Source organism: Amblyomma americanum, chromosome 10 (assembly GCF_052857255.1).
Source record: "Amblyomma americanum isolate KBUSLIRL-KWMA chromosome 10, ASM5285725v1, whole genome shotgun sequence".
Taxonomy (NCBI): domain Eukaryota; kingdom Metazoa; phylum Arthropoda; class Arachnida; order Ixodida; family Ixodidae; genus Amblyomma; species Amblyomma americanum.
In genome coordinates this window covers 67,559,176-67,580,827 of record NC_135506.1, presented here as the reverse complement: position 1 = coordinate 67,580,827, position 21,652 = coordinate 67,559,176, and the positions used below count along the sequence as shown (strand labels likewise).

General features: G+C 45.3%; 1 protein-coding gene across 1 annotated transcript in view; it reads left to right on the top strand.

Annotated features, from left to right (window-relative positions):
• The first annotated feature begins 1,141 nt into the window (after positions 1–1,141).
• LOC144108781 (putative ATP-dependent RNA helicase DDX43) overlaps positions 1,142–21,652 on the top strand; it is a 36,168-nt gene continuing 15,657 nt past the window's right edge. Inside the window, exons 1-11 of the mRNA XM_077641959.1 lie at positions 1,142–1,322; positions 1,611–1,788; positions 2,831–2,976; positions 4,283–4,471; positions 6,782–6,892; positions 7,504–7,585; positions 10,476–10,585; positions 12,785–12,840; positions 15,127–15,245; positions 17,587–17,697; positions 18,670–18,811. Of these exons, the coding sequence (XP_077498085.1) occupies positions 1,637–1,788; positions 2,831–2,976; positions 4,283–4,471; positions 6,782–6,892; positions 7,504–7,585; positions 10,476–10,585; positions 12,785–12,840; positions 15,127–15,245; positions 17,587–17,697; positions 18,670–18,811 (1,218 nt within the window). The 5' untranslated portion in view covers positions 1,142–1,322; positions 1,611–1,636. The remainder of the gene's footprint in view (positions 1,323–1,610; positions 1,789–2,830; positions 2,977–4,282; positions 4,472–6,781; positions 6,893–7,503; positions 7,586–10,475; positions 10,586–12,784; positions 12,841–15,126; positions 15,246–17,586; positions 17,698–18,669; positions 18,812–21,652) is intronic.

The window sequence follows — 21,652 nt, the reverse complement described above, 5'->3', positions numbered from 1 at the left end:
ATGAGTGAGAGTTGAAAATTAAAAGCGAATCCCTTCATGTATAGCGAGAAATGACGCCGAAGAACGCGGCGGCGGTGGTGTATTGGTCCGAAGCGGCCGTGCAGGGCGCCGCCATGGTTGTTTACGAGCGAACGCTGATCTCCGCAACGCTAAAAGGGATTCCGTAAAGTGTTTGCGGACCGGTAAGTGGCGGCGCATGCGCAGACGTCGCTTGCCGGGCCCGGTAAACAGTAACGTAAACACGGTAACGATATAACTCTCTAGTGTGCCACCAGTGCATAATAGTGAAGTGGGCGTAAGCATGCAATGCGTTCTTACTTGAACATGCAGTTGCTAATTTGGCGTACTTCTCATCCTTTCCGCTATGTCACACGTAACCGCAATGATAACAAGTTCACGGCGCCGGTAGGACAACGACCAAGGCGGATTTCTACCTTGCAACGACGGCGAGCGGTTGCCCGCCGTAATCACCTACCGCAAGGCAAAAATATCCGCTATACTTTCGCTAATCGTCTCGAAATAGCGAATGCCTCACCGAATCTTTACTGTTACTTTTCATCTAAACTAGAACATGAATGATTATCAAACGTAAAGTCCAATTCAAGCTCCATTTGCAAGCGGTGTACCTCTATCTAGGGATCTAGGCGCGTTACGCAGCGAAAGCGCGCCTCACGACCAGTAATTGGTTGGTTTTTTGGGGGGAAAGGAAATGGCGCAGTATCTGTCTCATATATCGTTGGACACCTGAACCGCGCCGTATAGGAAGGGATAAAGGAGGGAGTGAAAGAAGAAAGGAAGAATAGGTACCGTAGTGGAGGGCTCCGGAATAATTTCGACCACCTGGGGATCTTTAACGTGCACCGACATCGCACAGCACACGGGCGCCTTAGCGTTTTTCCTCCATAAAAACGCAGCCGCCGCGGATTTAAGAAAATGGCGGTCGCACTAGCAGACGACTCAGTTGTCCTCAACCTATGCTGAGAGCGGGTGCGCATCGAGGTACCCTAGGTGTTAGCCATCTATGTGTTGGCTTTTTGCGCGCGCCACCGCCGCTCAACTTCAATGTATTGACGTCATTTTGACGTTTATTTAAGGTAACTCTTGCAGGCTCTGTCGACCAATCAACGTGCTCTGTGTGGCTAACACTTCTACCCGCTACCCCTAAACACCGCACTTACCACTTTCGCGTGCTGTATGTGCGGTGAGTTAAGTGTCAGGTTGTGAGTCGGTAGTGGTGCGCGTTCAAATGAGGTTCGACTGGTCCAGTTCGAAAGGTAGCGGAAAGTGTCTGCCTTGTCTCATCACCAGCGGTTAAGCAAACCGTGAGTTGAACATCTTGTTTTGAGTGCCATTTGAATGGCGTTCGTTTGTGGTATGCGCTAGCGCGTTCCGTTCCATGTGACAGTTCGCCGCACGAGCTTTTCATGTTCCGTTTTGCGTGCACACGTCTCGCGTCCCTTCGTCAAGAAGCAGTGTGCACAAAGGCACAGCTTCGTTCTCTTGTTCAAGGCTGAGAGTACGTTTTATATAGATTCTTGTTGGTTAGTATTCACCAAATGAAAGCTTGACTTTGCGTTGAACATGCTCATCGTTTCTCTGATGTGTTTCAGGTGATATCAAACCAGCCCCGCTTGTCATGTCTCGGACGGTCGATCCAGCTGCAGTGCAGTTCGAAGAGGAAATCTGGATTGAGGAGGAATACGTTCCCCCACCGCCACAACAGACCTATGAAGCTCCGCGCTTTGGTGGTCGAAACAACCGCTCTGGAGGTGGCGATAGCCGAGACAGGTAGTTTCTTTGTGAAAAATTTGGTACCTCGTGCAGGCTTACTGTCGCGGATGCATCAAACTTAACTTAGTTAAACACGTCATGTTTTCCATAAATATTCGCAGTTCGAGTGTGCTTACTCATTCAGTGTTCAGTGTTATGCCTTCACGCGCATGTATCGTCTGTATTTCGTCAAGTACCGAATGTGCCGTGTTACTCATTTTTTACATTTTGAGTATCACACCGTGATAATTCAGTGAAAGTAGTTTACTTCGACAACGCGCATATTTCCAACGCTGTATGATCGCCCTTTGTTTCGTCCTAATGCATTGCCACATGACCTGTGCAACTGACCCGCAGTTCCATTGTCACATGTGAACGCGACCATAATTTTGTCGTGCTAGTTTGCAAATGATCAGTGCAAGACACTCGCTCATCAATGCTAATGTCTTGCCTAGGGGTTGGCTTTTATGGTTTGTTTTCGTGAAATAATTGACCAATTTGTGTGTCAGATTTTCCTGCTACAATGGAGTAGTTCGTTGTTGCTGAGTCATGGTGTGATTGTAAACTAGCCATGAAGGAGAAAAGTGGGACAGGCAACATGTGCACAGTCTTTGCCTTTTTCTTTTTATCATGTTCATGCTTTTTGCCAATAATGTTGGGGTAAATTTTTTTTTTTTTACTTTGACGCATGTCATTAGTGGCCAATATTAGTTTTGTTGGTGTAGTAAGTTGGGCAAGCTTTGATGGTGGTGTAATTAATGTAACAACCTGAGAGGCCTAGCTTCTCACATAGAGCACTAACCAGGCGCTGTGGCCACCTGGTTTGTGTTCCTTGTGTGTGGCTGAGTATCTTGTGGGGTAATATTAAGCAGTATTAGCTGTTCGTTGAGTGAGTACATGTAAAATACTCTTGTCATTTGAGTTTTTTGCACAACAAATCTGCTGGGATAATTCATTGGCAGGGGTTTGGAAATTAATGTGCCCCCCCGTTGCTAAGAGACAGGGGAGGAATGGATAATGGCTTTTATTCTTTTCAATTTTCTTCTTGTTCCATATTTAGAGTACCTGGCAGGGCCCGTGGCCGATTTGGCTCAGAAGGCCGTGGTCAGTGGTCGGAGGGTGCAGCGAATTGGAGGAATGGGCCCGACGCAAATGCAAATACGGAGGTGATGGTTGTGCCGCCCAAAGATATTGGCAAGATTATTGGTGAGTCCATGCTGCTAATGTCAAAGTTGAGCAGATTTTCAGCATTACGCTTGGGTGTGGTTGTCAAGCATAATTGTCTGTTTCTTTTGGCCAAAGGCATGCTAACAAAGAGGTGAAGATTTTCAAAGATATTTTTCTTTTTCACAGTTTTGCAGTTTTCACAGAAAGACAAAGCAGAGTGGTAAGAGAACAAACACTGGCACTCACTTTCAGCTGGTTTCATTTTGTTTCAACTGACAAACGTCATTTCACCTCATGGATGGCTTGGTGGATTGTGCATCTGTCTTGCATGTGGGAGGTGGGGTGATCAGTCCAGAGTGCTGTTGGGTACCCACCGGCGATACAGTGGCTACAAGCTTTTTCCTGGCCTTTCACTTCGCTTCATTGGCGTGAAATGCTTAGGAAATGGGTCTTCGACCCCACCTTGAGTGGACAAAAACACCTTGCGCCGTGGCGCTCTTTGGCTACAGATGGCCTTGCGCCATGAAAAGTCATCATCATCGTCACAAACATCCTCGTAAATATTGCCACCTATTCTGATGACAGAACCTATGTGTTGCAACTCAAAACTAGTGTAAAACCAAAAGGCAATGAACATGCGAAGAGAGAAAAAAAAAAATGACTGTCAATTTAGCTTGGTTAGGTCAAATGAGAGAGTGCCTGCTCTCTATAGCGTGGGGACAAAGGACTGTTGCCTTCACTTTCCTGCCTATAGCCTCTGCTGCATTGCCATTAAAAGATGTTCATGTGTATACTGTGAAATCGCAGGTGACTGGCAAGTGCCTTCATGAGAATAGATTAACCGTGAAATCATGACAACCTGTCGACGCCATGAGCTGGATGGCCTTCTTTGAGGGGTGTTTGCCGCTGCCTTTTCTACTTGCATCCTACTATAATCAACTACAGCTTCTCAAATGACTGTTTTCAACTGATTAGTATAGAAGAATGGGTAAATGAATGGCTTGTTAGGATGTCTATGAAAGAAGCAAGCAATTTTGCTGGCCCTGGCAGTGGCATGTCCTTTCTTCTAGTTTGTTAAATTCCGTCTTGTCTATAAGGAGCACTTCAGTATGTTTTATCGCTAATAAAAGATAAAAAGAGTAACAAATATTTCCTCCTGCCTTCCTTGACGTCAAGAAGCTATTGGCTTCTTTCCACTATTTTCTGAACTAATTCATCTAGAAATGTCAACAATGACTGCAAATTGTTGCAAGTAGAGCTGTATCACAATGACCGAGTGCCTAGCGGAGAGGGCCATGTGTGTGGCGTTTGCTTGAGGTAAACACTCTGTTGCATCTGACTACAGGCAAAGGTGGCTCCAAGATAAGGGAGCTTCAGGATTCCAGCGGTGCACGCATCAAGGTCTTGAGGGACGAGGATGACGGCGGCTACAACAGCTCCCACGAAGCCAAAATTGAACTTTCGGGCCCCGATGAAGCCCGTCACAAGGCACAGCAGCTCATCGAGGAGCTCATCTATCCACCGGGAACAGGAAGTATGTAGCAGTGCTCTTTTTCTTGCTTTACTAAGTTTAAAAATGAGTTTCAGTGACAGTAAGATGAGTACCAGTTGCAGCACCAGTGGTTGATTTGACGAGGGCGTGTCTTTGCCTTGAAGCGAGAAATTTCTGTTGCGAAGAACATGTGAAATCCTATTTTTTGAGTCTTAAAGCTTTACATGCAATGTGAAAATAGGGCTGACCCCTCTGAGATTCAGCCATAAATGTGCCCCGTAGTGGCAAGACAACTGCCATTGGCAGGATGTGGGATAGTTTAGCTGGGGAAATTCTGGGCTGCAGTTTTGAGGCAGCTGTTGACACCTTGCTCAAACAGAGGCTGCACAGCTAGCAAGCACTGTATGATCCTTCTCATTTGCTTGTGTCTTGTTCCATTTAATTTTTTAAAAGCACGAGCCACTTTCTGGACCATTTGAGGTGACTGCGTATAAATGGTTCAGCTTTTAAACCACCTGAAAGAATTGGGAGCACAAGAAATGTTTACATGACCCGCCGACTGTTTGTTCATGTGTACATTTGTCAAGAGTTTCCAGGCCCTTTGCATGTGTTGCCAGGACCACTCACTCTTGGTTTGTGTCTGGGGAAAGCCGTGTATATAAAATTCAGCGCATGTTTTTTATGCATGTGCTACGCTCTCTTTCTGTTGACATGTGCCATGCATCGATTTTCTACTGGACATGTGTAGGTCGCCATATATGGCAACGCTTTGTGGCTTTTGGGTGATGTGAAAACTTCGTGCTGGGTCTGGATCTTAGTGGCGAAGTATGCTGCTAGTCATTTAATCGAGAATGCTTGTTTATGCTGCTCGGCAGTCTTCTGGGGCTCATTCCCCTTCGGACTATAGCTCCTGCACAAATAATAATTATATCTTTATCACTGTTAAACTTCATCACCACCAGAAATTAATTAGGGCTTGTGTGCACCTTGGTCAGTTTTGTCGAATCTCATGCTACATCTTTTACTTAGTAGTTCTGCCTGGAGGTCAGATCAGGCCTTGTGTCATCTTAATGAGCTGGTTGCTTACATTGTGCTATCATACACCTCTGTGCAGTATTGAATTATTAATTTATTTATCCTCAGGAATGTGAAGCATTATGTAGGTGGGTGGGTGAAGAACAATCATTAGGGCGTCACGTAAAATAAAAAGGGAAAAGATGGCAACTCCTGATCGTACAGCTTTTGCTAAGACCTCTTTAATCACGCATTATCATAGACAGGTACATTGCCAAAGGGAAGGAGATTCCAATCCTGTGGTGTTTGTAGTAAAAAAAAAATGATTCATAATTAGTAGTCTTCACAAATGGTGGTGCCATTGGATTTGAACTGCTGGTGCAGTGATGACACCTTTTCTTTAATTTTGAGTTGGAAAACTTGGCTATGTTGGGTGGGTTTTTTTAGGAGAGCGCTCTTAAGCGATGAGCATGCTTGATTCTTCTAGCGGGAATTCAGGGACATACAAGTTATTGCGGCTGAGAGGTTTGTTTCAATTTCTTGCCACGTTTGTTTTCAGTCGGCAAAGCTAGAGAAAATAAATTATAATGCGGGATCCGCCTTCCAGACCATCAAGATGCGACTGAACCGAGTCGTGGTGCATACATCTGTAAGGTGGACATGTTCTTTCCTTGTGTTAGGATGTCCCAATGCTTTGGGAACACAAGTTTTAACGCATTACTTTTTGTCCATTTTTTATTGCTAGCGTGCATAGTGGACATAACTTTTGAAGCACACTGTACATACCGATTTGCCTTTTCTGTGCTGTCCTCTGCAGTGGAAGTATGTTGTAATTAGTATTCTTTTTTTTTTTTTTGCTTCAGAGAAAGGCAGTTTTCATCGAGAAAGGTTTTCATGCAATGTCTTGCGTGGAGGTACAGCCACATAGAAAGTATACAGCCCTAGAGTTTGCTCGCAAGGACTGGCTTCGTATCCTTAATCCTTTGGACTTCTTTATGTGGTAGGAAGGCATGCTAAACAGCTTGGAAGCAAATCCCTTGGGATGTGTACTTTTGATGAGGGCTGTACCAATAAGTGTGCCTTAATTTTAGACACTGCATGCAAACACATCAGAAAGAAATAATTGTTTTAATACGCTAGTATTATTTAGTTTTGTATTTGAATTTTTATTTACACCAGTTTGTAGCTTCTGCTGGTGAGGCATTGGTTGCTGCTGCCTTCTGTGTTTTAAAGTTGCTTCTGGACAAAGCTGGTAAATGGCACCACTGAATGTGTGGTCAATTATTCTCATATGAGCTATTTTTTTTACTGTGGTGTGTATGGACTCTTCCTCTGCAGCACGCTACAGCAAGAGAGAGGCGGGCTCGAGCGAGGACCAACCAATACCTTTCATTGACTGGGCCAGGTTGATAGCCGAGAGCGATCAACATCAGAAAGAGCGCTGGGCAGGTGAGTGCAGCTTTTATGGAGCAGCTATTTTCCTCTTTTTCGAAAAAAAATGGAGGCCTTCTTGCTTGCTGGTTTGCGGCTTTTTCCTTCGAATCTTAGGAACTGAAAAGTACTTTGGGCTGGCTGTCGTTGAATATCTATTTTGAAGAGAAAAAAAAAGACGCGGGTTCGATCCCGGCTGTGGTGGTCGAATTTCAAAGGAGGCGAAATTCTAGAGGCCCGTGTACTGTGCGATGTCAGTGCACATTAAAGAACCCCAGGTGGTCGAAATTATCCGGAGCCCTTCACTATGGCGTCTCTCATAGCCCGAGTCGCTTTGGGGCGTTAAACCCCCATGAACCATAGACCATATTTTTGAAAAAGTAGAATTTTTTATCTGAGAATGGAATTTTTCTTGACATATATCTCGAGGGATGTGGCAGTATCTCAGGCTCATCAGAAATTCGCAGTGCACAAGGGTCTTGCTGGGCTTTCCTGATTGGAAACTTAATTTAAAGGCTGGAAGATCTTCAAAACTTTTTCTAACTATATGTTGAGTGTGTTGGCATATTTGTAGAGAAGCTGAAACATTTGTTGATTATGTTGCACATTCTGTTTTTACCTCCTTGCAGCCCTTGCGCCCATCATCAAGAATTTCTATTCCGAAGATCCAAACATTGCTTGTATGTCTCGAGCGCAAGTGGAAGCGTTCCGGTGAGTTCATGTTAGCAAGGCTGAAACCGTTAATTTCTCTCTGTGTGTGTGCTGCACCTTTGTTCTTTTCTCTCGTTACTGAACTTGCATGATAATTGGAGCAAGAAATGAGAATAGCACAGTACCTGAAATTCTAACACATGGCATATTTGAGTTTGGTAGAACCTCTTGTTATGACAGTGTTCAGAGTCCGCTTTTGAAAGGGTAACATGCAGAGTCTGATTCAGTTTTCCGCTATTGTTCTGAAGAAAAGGATGAAAAGGAGTGTAGCGGATGACAGTAGTAAGTAAAATGAGGTTGGCTCTGTGTTTGTTGACTGCCTTAGAAGGCTGTAATACTGTAGAACCCTCTGCTAGGGTTCCCGGGTGCTGCATTTTCCTGGCTGCTACATTTTTGTGAGCCAGTCTCGTCCGAGCTCCCATACAAAGCCATGCAATATAAACTCTGCTGTTACGTCGCAACTGTGCCAACTTTTCCGCATGCTGCGTCGCGAACGTCATTCATGATGGGGGTTCACTCCGTGCCGACATTCTGACAGTAAAAATTTGGTGCGCGCGGAACGGTGACGGAGCCAAAGAGAACTCTAGACTCCATCAGCGCTTGGCAGCCACCGTGTTCATCAGCTTGAGGCATGTTGCACCTACACCAATGCCGAGCACACTTGCGGGAGGTGTGGATCTTGTTGCAGCCGTGGGTGCAGTTCCATCACCACTGACGTGTGAGCACAAATGACCGAAGGCACGTAAACGAAACTACGCTGCTGTAGCAAACGCCACTTTGGCAGGGCTGTACGGGGTGCAGTTGAGTGGGCTGGCCCCAAGGTGTGTTAGTCATCCGTGTTTTCCCAGTCGCCTGTACCTTAACAATGCAGTTCCTAGGTTCCAGTAGACAAGGGCTGTGTAGGATTAAAGTGGCTGCCATGAAAGCAGCGTGGAGGTGTGCATATATGCCCAAACTTTGCCTAGTCAGTGCGCCCTCCCTCTTTGCTGCTGCCTCCTCTCCACCAACGGTTGCTCAGGCCAACTTAGAGCCATCGCAGGGTGTTTAGACCATTCTGTGCCTGCGAATGATTGCAAGAGCTGCAAGGCCCTGCAAATAAAACGTTTTTGTAATCTCATCACATTCCTCAGAGTCTCCTTACTCCGGTACAAATAAGTTTCTGAAAATAACGAAGTACAAGTATTTAAGAAGATCAAAAATGAGGAAACCGTAACCAAAACTGGGTTTTGACTCCAGACGATGACGTCACTTGTGAAGAATATTGGCTGGAAGAAAGTGGGTTGAGCTGTGTAAAAGTCATGGCAAGAATATTGAACACTGATGGCATAACCTACTCCAAGCTCAAGCATGAAGTGAAATTGAAGCCTGTAGAATGCAGCTGTCATGTTCTCAGTTTCCTTGTTTTCTTGCTTGTTAATTTTGACTGCTTTGTACATGCCGGCTGGAGTTTCTTGCAGTGCTACAGTGCACTGCAGAATACAGGCCTTTTCCGTCAATCTCCAGCCGCCTCGGTGACTGAGTGGTTATGGCGTTCGGCTGCTGGCCTGAAAGACGCGGGTTCGATCCCGGCCGCGGCGATCGAATTTTGATGGAGGCAAAATTCTAGAGGCCCGTGTACTGTGCGATGTGAGTGCACGTTGAAGAACCCCAGGTGGTCGAAATTTCCGGAGCCCTTCACTACGGCGTCTCTCATAGCCTGAGTCGCTTTGGGACGTTAAACCCCCATAAACCATAAACCAAACCTTTTCCGTCAATCTCCAATTAGCCCTGTTCTGTGTGAACTGCGGCCACCCTGTCCCTGCAAAGTTCCTTATCTCATCCGACCACCTTACTCACTGCTGCCCCCTGCTGTGAAATACCGAAATTAAGAAAAGTCCCATTTTTTTGTTATGTACAGGCTTTCATTATGTGCAGGTTTTGCATGAAGACCTGAAAGGGCACTGCAGAACAGAAACCATAATTAAAACAAAGTGTTCATGAAATAGCGTAGCAAATGTTCACAGTAAATGGTCCTTGCTCGAAGTCATAAACATGGAAACACTACAGTCGCGCTTAAGATACAACTGCGGCAGCAGCCCCCACAGTTTCTGCCATGGCTCGCATGATGCCACTGCTACGTGTGGGGCGGGAGAATCTGGGGAGTTGGAAGCACCCTTTTTCTCCTGTGTGTCCCTTCTCTTGGTCTGCCCGGCGCTGTGGCGCTAGGAAACAGACTCGAGCCCTTACCTTGCATCGCTGGCGTCCTCCACTGCCCCCACTCATGCCATGCGTACTGCAGTTTTACACTGCTTTTGAACTTGGAACTATCGTAATTCCACTTGACGTGATGCTGCGAAAGCAAAAGCTGTGGAAACTGCTACATTCGCCACAGAGAGGTGACATTTGTGCTGGAATGGCACCTGACAACTGCGTTTGCTCATTGCGGTGGTAGAATCTCCTCTTATGGCAGTTTGTTTTATTATTATGAAACTTTCGCATGGTTTGCCCAAACTGAAATTAATAGAGCGCCAGCTGGTAGATGGCTGGCGTAGTAGCGAGTTCGTCGCATCAAGGTTAACTGCTGCACCTTCGTTACATGGAGTTCACAAATGGACACTGTGTTGGAGGTGGCATTGCTGAATTGAGAAAATTTGCAATATCGCAGAATTTGCTGTGTGCAAGTTTGTTACATCTGGGTTTAACTGTATAATCACAATAATTCTGCTGCATGTAATGGCGGCACATACTGCAGGGGTACCTTTTTCCTGATTAGAGGAGGAGGCCTGTGATTTATTTCTTTTTGTCTTGGCCATTTCTGAAGTGTTATAGCTTCAGTCTGGAGTGGCGTGTCTTGTTGCATCTTGGTCGAAATGTGGAGCTGATCAGATGTTCCTTCTTCTTATAATTGCAGGCTAGAAAACAACAACATTGTTGTGAAGTATCTTGGGCCGGACGAAATTCCACCTCCCGATGTAGCTACAAATCCAGTGACAACTTTCGAGCAGGCCTTTGCAAACTATCGTAAGCACGTTATGACCCTTTGTTCTTGCATCGGTAATGTGATTTTAAGTGTTCGGAAACATGGTTTTGTTTTCGAGAACTGCATTTTGCTTTGTGTGCGAAAGTGCTAGCTGCGCACGTGGTGTCGATTTTTTGAAAGGCCTCTTCAGTTTGGCTGCACTAGTTCCATGAAGTTCCACGGCGCTGCTGTGAACGTGCAGCATCAGTTAAGGCAGTTCAAGTAGAGTTTACCACTGGCTGCTTCTAAATTGAATGGTAGAATGCAGGCCTGATCGTCTGCTTGACTTGGCTTCGCCACCAATTTGCAGACTTTTTCATGCCACTTACATAAACGGTCGCCAAAATGCCGAACCACGTGAAGAATTCTCAAGCAGTGAAGTGTTGTCATGGACCAGTCCCAGGAGATCTTCATTTTTAACTGAAAAAAAAAAATTGGTTGTGTTTTAGCTCTGGTTAAACCTGGAGTGACGCGATAGCTACAGCTGGCTGGGTAGAACTTGGTCATGTGACCAACCACGTGATCAGCCACAGTGCCGCGCCGCCGGCAGCTGCTCCGCACCCCGTGACCAACCACGTGACAGCGGGGCGGCGCCGCCATGCTGAAGGCTCAAAATGCTACCGTAATGTAGCTATCGCTACAAAAAGTCTTTGCATGTTTTACTCACAGGCGATTTACAATTATGCGCTGACAGGCTGCCCAAGGCACAAGACCGCTTTGGTTTACAATTCATGCCACTATCAGCCACCCACCTCATACTTTCTAGAAAGAACTGTCATATTTTCATTAAGGCTATGGTCACACCTTCGCAGTCTTGCACATGGATGCACTACAGTTGCACTTCCACTTGAGAGAGTGCAAGCCAGCAGAGGACTTGTGCTGCACTAGGTGGCAGCTTTGCAAAGCAATTATGAAAGCGCATTGGATGCACGCTGCACTGGCAAAACAAATGCAGAAGTAGTGCACTTGTTGAACTGGTGCATCAAGTGCACCCAATGGAAAAGACCTGAAGTTCCATTTTGGGCAGCATCTGTGTGGCCTAAGTTTGGTAATGATGCTTTTTTGTGAGCTTCAGATTGGTGCTTTTGGCAGTGACTGCTTTGCAATAGCTTACTTTTTTTTTTTTCAATAAAAGCAGATGTTTTTTTCTTCAGCAAATCCCAACACTTAAAGAGGGACTTCGAAAAAAAAATTATTAGTCAAGTCGCAATTTTGGCACTTTTGGCAATTTTGCCAATATTGGCACTAGAAGGCTTGCGAAAGGAAGCATACGGTGGCATGAGGCATGCATGGTCCTAGCAGGGTGTTGTTGTGGATAAATGTGTGGATAACGAGAAAAGCATGGAGGTGTTGAGGGCAGGCGAATAAAGGACAGCTTTTCTTTGAGCCTTGTTGCAAATATGTATATGAGGTGATGCGAGTTCACACAGTAAGAAAGCGGAGGAGAGGAGGTTGCTAACTGGAAAGAGCATTGGCAAAGAACCATGTGACATCACAGGAGATCGAGAGACGTGCAGTGACCGGACACGGAGTGTGAGACTTTTTCGAATTTGTGAGGGCGGCTGTTCCTCTGGCCGGGACACGCTATCAGCGTGTGGATGGCTTTGCGAGGCTTTATTGCCACGTCAAAGAACTTGGTGCATGTCATTGCAGTGTTAACAAAGGCATGCAGACCTTCTTTATGTGCTGGCATTGATTGAGGGTGTGCTTATCATGCGCTTTCAGTCACTCGATGGCTGCAGTGAGGGCACGAATTAAAGGCAGCTTTGCTAGAGGGCTCTGTTTGGAGTTAAGGTTTGTTGGACCTACTTATGGTGGCCGGTTTTTCAATGGAAAGGAGAAAAGGGGAAAAATGGGTTGGAGCTGTAGAAAGGGCAAGAGGTAAGGGCAGCCGAAGAGGCAGCATGTGATCTGTACGTTTGTGGCAGTTCTGTTGTCTTTTCTTCCTGGCATTTTCCTGGCATTTCCTGGCATAGCCTGATTTGTACTCAAGTTTGAACTTGAAATTCAGTGCTCAATTTTTAACCCTACCCAAGCTGTGAAAAAAAAAAAAAAATCAGAAATTGAAAGGCCATATTTATACATTCTCTTGTATACGTGTTCATCTTGTATGTACCTACTCAGGAGGTCAGCCGTGCGTTGCCGATATCATCAGCTGTACTCTGAGTGTAACGAATCTTTTTCTTGTTTTTGACTTTCAGCGGAAATCTTGGATGAAATCTACAAGAACAAGTTTGAGAAGCCATCTCCCATCCAGGCGAGAATTGCACTGTTTTCATGTGGCCTATGTGAAAACAGTAAAGTCACATTTGTTCCCTGTGCATTGGAAGCTTGGTAACTGCAGCCTTCTCAGCTGCAGTGGAAATAGGCCAAGCTTATGTGGTGTATACAGTAGAATCCCGTTGTTAAGCATGCTGTACCCGGGTGCTAGATTTTCCCTGCTGCTATGTTTTTGTGATTCAGTCCCGCCCAAGCTCCCACAGAAACCCATGCAATAAAGACTAGATGTTATGTTGCAAATGCAGCAATATTCCTGCATGCTACATCTCGAACGTCACTTGACCTTGTGCCGGCATTTTGACAGCCTCTGTTTCGCTCGGTGATTGAGGTGAAATTCTAGAGGCTCGTGTACTGTGCAATGTCGGTGCACGTTAAAGAACGCCAGGTGGTTGAAATTTCCAGACGCCTTCACTGCGGCGTCCCTCATGGCTTGAGTTGGTTTGAGAATTAAACACACATAAACTAAACCATCTGTTCCACTCGCGTAGAATGGCAGTGGCGAAGCGGCCAGAGTGGGACTATTCTCCATTGGTGCTTGGCTGCCACCTTGTTGGCAGCTTCGAGCATGTTATGCCCATGTCGGCACCGAGCACACTTGTGGGCGGCATGAATTGTATTGTAACTGCTTATAATGCTTCGTCACCACTGCGGAGCAAACACAAATAACCGAAGGCGTGAAATCGAAACTATGCTGCGAGAAACGCTGCATGGACACCACTGTATGAGCCTGCAGCTTAGAAACGCCATTTCCAGGTTCCAGTAAATGAGGACTTTGCAAGATTAAATCGGCTACTGCAAAACGGTGCAGAAGTGTGCATGCATGCTCAAACTTCTTTGTGCACCCACCACACATGCCTGCCCTTCGTCAGTGCTACCTCTCTTCCGTTGACAGCTGCTCAGGAAGAGAGCCATCACAGGGTGTTCAGGACATGCTGTGCTTGTGAATGATCGCAAATGCTGCTCTTGATACATGTAAAAAAAAAAGTGAACAGACTGACAATGCCGTACATTTTTTTTTATGCTCGCTTCCTAGCTACTACATTTTCCAGCTGGTACGCTTTCTTTTCTGGGTCCCGTGGGAAATTTAACGGTAGTGTTCTACCGTACTCATTCTTTAAAGGCACCATGAGGATAACTTTATTCAGTTTTTTGTTTTTAGTGAAAATAGAAGCCGATTGTATGCCTTGTTGTGGCTATGTTGATGTTTCCTCAGCCCACCACTTGCTTTAAACTTGTGATGCTGGTGGTTCAAAGGACTTGGTGGTGAGCCATCGTTATGGTATGAATAGTGATGTAGCGCAGCCTCACAGCTGTTTTCTATAAGAGACTTTCTTGACGCCATCGCAGTTTGTGAAAATTACTGGTGGCAGCAGCCTCTTTGCCTCATTTGTTTGCCCTTTCTAGCTTGTAAAAGCTCTTATTTGTGTGAAAGTAACCTCTTTGTCATTAGAAAGCGGTAATCTATTGATACGGGTGTATCTCAGTTGGTTTTCAATGTCCCTTTAATTGCTGTGGCGAATTTGACCTGTAGCTGCTAACTTTGGAACCTCTGTACCCACTGCACCCAGTGTTGGTTGTTCATATGTTGGGTGCACCTTGGAGGAATGCTCTATGGAAGGCAAAGTCCATCTGAGGTCCTGGAATGTGAAAGCAAACTCGTACTGGTGGGGTGCATGCTGTACGCAGGCCTTTCGGCTAGGAGTGTAATGGTCGTTCTCTGTGACCTAAGGTTTCTGCGTAACGAACTGTTACATTGGATGTGAGCTTTTCCCTGGCCTGGTGCCCAGTTTGTCTGGAGTGAGAGGCTCGAAACAATTATGCCTTTGACCCTACTTATACATACCATAAGAAATGCGTTTACCATGGTGCTGTTTGACCACGCTGCTTTTGCACCATTAAAAATCAGTGTCGTCACTTTTGTAACCCAGCTGGGCAGCCAGGCCCTGTTTTGTGAAGAAGAATGTTATTGCCTTTATGCATTAGTTAACCACCCTTGCATATGTTGTACAACATGCATTCATGTGTGTGGCATGTCTGTGGTTAAGATTTACTTTTCTATCCTTGGGGTCGTGAAACAGGTAATTGCTGTCTCTTGTAAACCAGTTTGCCTGTGTAAAAGTCCTCTTCTAACACCTCGAAGGACTTCTTGTGCTTGTATATATCTGGCTCCTCACAAACTTGCTTGCGCTGTTGGAGAGAATTCTTTCTGTGGTTAGCTGTCATGACGCACCCTCATTCCCTTCGGTTCCCCTTTGCTACGCAGAGCCAGGCCTGGCCGATTTTGCTGCAGGGGAGGGACCTCATTGGCATTGCGCAGACGGGCACTGGCAAGACCCTGGCATTTCTCTTACCGGCCATGATCCACATCGACAGCCAGCCCGTGTGAGTTGCAAGTGCCAAATGCAGTGGAAGAGAAAATTAAGCCTTGCACTGCCACGTCTGGGTATGGGTGCCGGGTTTTTAAAGTGTTTAGCAAGGCTCTCAATACTTAATGACATCGGAAAATCACCAACAGCTTCCTAAAGACTCTAAGGAACCTCATCGTGAGGCCTCGGCAAAAAAAAAAAAAAAATTGTGCGATTTTGTTTCGACCGGGCCAACTGCAGCTGAGTGCTCAGAAAAAGTGGAAGTGACATGCAAAAATAGGGAAGTGATGTATGTGTTGATATGATTTGAGAAGCAACACTTAAGAAATGCACGCGACAACGGGCACAGCAACTTAAGAAATGCACGCGACAACGGGCACAGCAGAGCCTTTGCTGCACGCAGTCTCCTATATAGGGCAAACTGCGTGCTGCATTAACGAGTGAATCAGGGAAGATAAAGAAGGCCCAAATATGCCTGAGCATATAAGGTCCTGCCCATCACGCTCTTGTGAGCCACGTTTTTCCGGTGCGCAAATGCTATCAAAAAGCAAAGATACAAATTATGCAAGTAAATATCCCCAAGCGCTAGGCAGTGCCTGCTCGAATGACAGGCGGCAGGCATTTGCGCTTTCATCTCGCACCAGTGTTCTTATCTTGCACTCACCAACAGCATCCAGGAAAATACCACTCTGGCGTGCAGTGTTGGTACCCCGGCGGTCAGCGCATGTTCATGCCTCTTGCACCTGTCGACAGTGCCTTGGAAGCAGCGCGACATGGACTGGACAGTTGCAGCCTAGTAGTAGCCATTGTTTGCTCATGTCCGCTGTTATGGAGGTGGCGAAAAAAAATTGCAGTAGATTTCACTCTCACGTACCATTCTCCGGCTACATGGTTGCTGGCACTTAGCCTGGCGCCATTGTGTGCTGTCAGTGCTATGCGGGGAAGCCAGCCAAGTGGGGCTTGGTTCTTCGCGGTCTTGGGAATTTCTGCGAGCGCCTTCAAACATGTCGCTAAAACTTAGAATATAGTCTTGGATGCTTATGTGCCAGTAAACCCAGCATTGCACAACACAAAACTTGGGAAATGGTCTTCCTGTCTCTCTAATAAGGTTCGCCTTAGTTGCCGTCCCCTCCCTGATCAAAATTGCACTGCTCTTGTGCGTTTTTTTTTTTTTGCAAAATTTTATCTTGCGAATTTCGGCTATATCGAAGTACATTACGATTTTTTGACTGTTTGCTGTAATGAGGTTTGACTGTATTTATCAGAGCAGGGTTGGAGTGCTGGCTATCACTGATGTAGGTGGCCTGATTAAAGGTAATCGGAAATGCTAACCCTAATGGCAAATCGGCCTAAAATTTCTGCAATCATTTTGGTGCATTGGCAGGTGATGACACAGTTTTGGATTATGCTTTTGATTTATGTATGCACCTGTGTATTTTTGCACACTTTTATCATTAAGACACACACAACTTGTAATAACTTGCAATGTTTAATGGCGAAAAGATCATATTTTTACTAAATAAATCTACTAGTTTGTTACATTTCTGGAGCGTAGGGACCCCTAGTGAAGAAACAGTGGATGTTCATACTTTTATTCAGCATTTTGGTTGCTTAGGCATTGCGGGGCTAATACATAACTTTAGCTTAATGTGATGAAGTAATCATTTGGGAAAGTGTTGAAAGGTCTGAACTTGTGCTGGTTTGTACATATAACATTGGCATAAAAAAGCTGCATGGTTGCAGGGACCAAGAATGAAACCTGAATACTGTCAAGTAATTTTTTCTCTTTTGCACTGAAGAATAAAATGTAGCCTTCTTTTTTTTCCACTGGCATTCTTAAAAATTATGAAAGAAGACGAAAAAAATTACTGGAAGTAAATTTATTTCTTCCTAATAAGGGAGTGATTACTCATTGACATCTACCCCAGTGCAGAAGGAAAACTATACCTACTTCTTTCATATTTTTAAGCCTACTTCTTTCAAGCTTCCCCACTTGAAAAAGAAAACTTCAATTTTTAGTCTGCGCTTTTTTTTTCTCTCTCCTCTTCAATCCTGAATTTGGCTATGTTGCACTATTTTATGATTTTTTCACCTGTTCACTGTAAAGAGGTTTGACTGTGCATACTTGTCTTTGGAACTTGCTTTCTGATTTACGATATCACCTATTTTGGTGTCTTTCTGTGCATAGCTCTTGTATTTGGTATCAGTCTCACTTGGGTGTCTGTGCCGATGGCCCCTTAAATATGAGTGCACGTCAGGAGCTCTTGCGTGTGCCTTGCTCATGTATTGTAAGCCAGTGTACAGAGGTGTCCTGTGGTAAAAGCTTGCTCGCTCTCTTGTGGTGCTGGTCCTTGCAGGCCGAGGGAGGAGAGGACGGGGCCGTCGTGCCTGGTGCTCGCCCCTACTCGTGAGCTCGCTCAGCAGATTGAGCGCGAGGCCAAAAAGTACCACTATCGAGGGATCAAGTGGTGTGTTTCTGTGACTGACCTTTCTTTTTTCGTTTTTAACCTTTGCCGTTGGTTTGCTGCCAGTTTTGAGTAAGGCCGTACAAATCGTAGCGGGTTTTTGGCTGTTCTAATTCCATCGAGTGACAAGGTTGCCCTTGCAGTGACTCGGTGGCTTTTGCATTTGGCTACTGAGCCCAGTCTCGGTATCGAATCCCCACCATGGCGGCCGCATCTTAATGGAGATGAATTCAAAAACACTCATTTACTGTGTGCTATTGGTGCATGTGAAAGACCCCTAGGTGGTCAAAATTAGTGTGGGGACCTCCACTGCGGTGCCTCTCGTGGTCCATGCGCAGGTTTGGGATATTAAACCTCGCCTAACACTACCACCGAGTGACGACACTGTTTTCAGCTTGGAGTTCATGGGCAACCTGCCTGCTGGGAAGAAAGTTCACTACATGTAGCTTTTTCTTTCTTTTTTTTTCTTTGCAGTTGCCAAATAGAGGCTGCTCTTTTGTTGTCAGACTGTAATCTGTCGTGCTCACTACCCTGTAGCATGGCAGTTTTCTTCATAATTTTATTTAGACATTCCTTGCACATGCAGAGATACCTTTGATATAGTGGCAGCATGTTAAGCATTATGTTACCAAAATTCATGAACATTCTTTAAGGGGGGACAACAGGGCATTGGCATAAAAAATACAAAAAAAAAGACATCAAAGCATTTTTTCTTTAATTTAGACTTACAAGTGTCTGTGAAGAATTGCGGCACGAGTATTTGTGAACCACACCTTGTGCCACTGAAGTTATGGTCGACTCTCACTAATCCAAACTCACTTAATGTCACGTCTAGTTTTTCCGAACTGTAGTTCTGCACATTGTAGCTTTGCACGATGTGTGCACAATGAGAGAAAGACAATTTGTGTGCACATTTTGTGCATGGTAGTTGCAATGCAAAGCAGGCTTGTGACACAGGTGACTTTCTTCTTGCAGTGTGTGTATCTATGGAGGCGGCAGTCGGCGGGAGCAGATCCAGACGGTCAACCTTGGCGTGGAGATTGTCATTGCCACACCAGGCCGTCTCAACGATCTGGTCATGAACAACATCATCGACCTCAATTACGTCACGTTTTTGGTCAGCTCCACGGCATTTCAAGCTCATGTTCACGCGTGCGCACTGCATGTGCTCTGTGGTCACTGTACGTGAAGCCCGACTAGGAATTGGCCGCTCCTTAACTCTTTCATTACCACGCCACTAGGCATAGATCACCGGTGATAGAAAAATTTGAACTGCTACGCCAGCGCAACCACGGCCGTTACGGACTTTTTCATTTCCTACGTAACTTGTATTTTTGTCGTAAGTTGCTAATTTTTGAAATGCACTTGGAAGTTGAGGGTGCAGAGTCGAACGCTCCGAGCAAGGCGTCAAAGTCTGGAACGGTGCGCTCTTGAAGCAACCCCGCTGCACGTGATTCTGCTGCGTCTGCAGCATGTATTTCTGATGCATCGAGTAGCAGGGCGTAGGGCGCTCCCAGTGCGGCGATAGTGCGCGCTTGCAAAAACCCTACTGCACGCAATTCTACTGCATCGGTAGCATATATTCTCAATGCATCGAGTAGCAGGGTCTCTATTAATGATATAACATCGTCGGATTTTCATTCAGGCACTCAACACTGCGAAAACAGACCTCGGAACGTTGGCCTGTTAGTTTCGCTTTTGGTTTCCGGTACGCTTGTGCGAGCGAATTTTTGCAATGTCCTTGAAGCAGAGGCTAAGGCGTAGGCCGCTCCAAGCATGGCGTGGAGCGCGGGGACGGTGTGCGCTCGCAAAAACCCCACTGCATGTGATTCTACTGCATCGGCAGCAGATATTTTCGATGCATCGAGTATCAGTGCTTCTGACGATGGGATTTTGGTTCGGACACTGATACCGCGCAAATGGAGCCCGGATGTTTGGCCTGTTAGTTATATTTGTATAATGACTGCGTTTGTATCATTTTTCTCTGTTTTTCCTGAAATGGTTAGTTACAATTTGTATTTTTAAAAAGCACGCTTATCAAGCTTTTATTTTGGCATATAAAAAATTTGTATCATCTAAACGAACAAAATTCTTATGCAGAAGCATGAAAAATGCATTCACACAGATCTGTTTACGGCTGACTGGATTTAGTTACTGCTGTGCAACCACAGCTCGCTACTTGCGGTACATATTGCGCGATCAGTGATCGAGACTTTGGCGATATGTGGGCTGCGTGATTAGCGATCGCGACTTTGGGGATGTGCAGGGCTGCGGCCGCCGCTCACTGCGCACAGTGCGTGCCGCGCAATTAGCAATCACGACTCTGATGATGTGAGGACCATGCAATTAGCGATTGTGACATTGGCGATGTGCGAGCCGCGCGATTAGCGATCGTGACTTCGGCGATGTGTGGGCAGCGCTTAGTGCTCGAGGCGAGAGGTGAGGGAGAGAGTTCGGAACATCCGAAATTTCCGCACATCGTATGTACTCTGGCCGGGGAATTTCGCAAATTCGTATCAATATGGTTCGAATCACCAATATCCTACTGTACTTCCAATTGTTGTTTTTTGTCAGATTGTAAAAATCGTATAAAAGACACACTGAAATCAGACTTCTCAATGAGTGTGAAGAAAAAATATCTAGCTCGAAAACTATTTGAGAACTTTTACATTTTAGTGCCAAGTTATAAAAAGAATTTCAATCATTTAGTAATTGCTAGAATTTTTAAAAATTACTTTGTAGAGTAATTATCATGTAAATACAAATTTCTTGTTCTGCTTTAATTTTTTGTTGTGTTTCTCTTTTTTTCACAATAATTAAAACAAGTATTTCTGTTGAAATAAATTTGATTAGAAAGCGCATTCTATTCGAATCACTGTTCTGCGTTTTGTATATTGTTACCTATCGTACTTTTTAGAAGAAATGTTTTTCTGAGGCCTATGAGAAACAGTCCTTTTTCCCGTGGTTGCGAAAGAGTCCTTTGAATTTTAACTTGGATATGTTTGGTCATGGTTTCAATACCCAGCAGGTTTAAATTGGTGAGGTGCTACTGCGCAAACAAAAAGTAATGGCATGGCTTTTGGCTGTAGCTTTCTTGGTGAGAACTTTAAAAGATTTTGTTCAAGCTGGAGTAAAGCTTTCGTCAGGCCCGCACCACCTCGCATCATTAATGCCGCACTGCGACGGGGCCGCGGGTCATGCTGTGAAAGCGCTGCGAGGCGCACACCGTATGAAGCGAGAACAGCGTGTTTCCCGTGCCAACTATGCTCGTGAATACCGATAGAGGCAATACTCTGTAACAAGCGAGATGAAGCGAACGCCTCCAGGCGCACCTTACCCCACGTCACCCGATCTGCCCCGTACCATGTGTGGCTTTGCCGAAGCCACAGCTGGCGTTGCTGCTGCCCCGTTTTCAATGCGATTGTGTGCTTTTGTTTGAAGACCACCCTGATAGCAACAAGGAGCATGCTGTTAACTCGAAACATTGAGGAGCAAATAGCCAAGCCTATATGAGCCATTCCATCTGTTTGCTTCCATTTAAATCCAAGATGGCATTTTTCACGACAGCGAAGGGCCGGTTGTTCATGAAGTGGTGCCCGGTCATGTCTTATGTTTGGTCTAAAATGAACTTTCTGATGAAGAAAAAAAGGATCTCCACAGCATTGCTGGTATTTATTTGGGTCCAAAAAATCAGACATTGGACTCCACAGAGTCCAAAATATCAGTTGTGAATATGTATACATTCCTATGGTTTTTCTCTAACAGTTCCTTGTTAAAGGCCGAAATATTGTGCTGATCCGAATTAATTAATGGAGTCCAAAGAATTTGTTGGCTACTGTACCTCCATAAGGTGCCTTATACTTCCTCGGTAAAGTCCTATACATTGTGAAAATTGGAATGATTAAAGTCTGAAGAATTCGTTCACTAATGTAGCACTGCTCGTGAGCGACCACTGCAA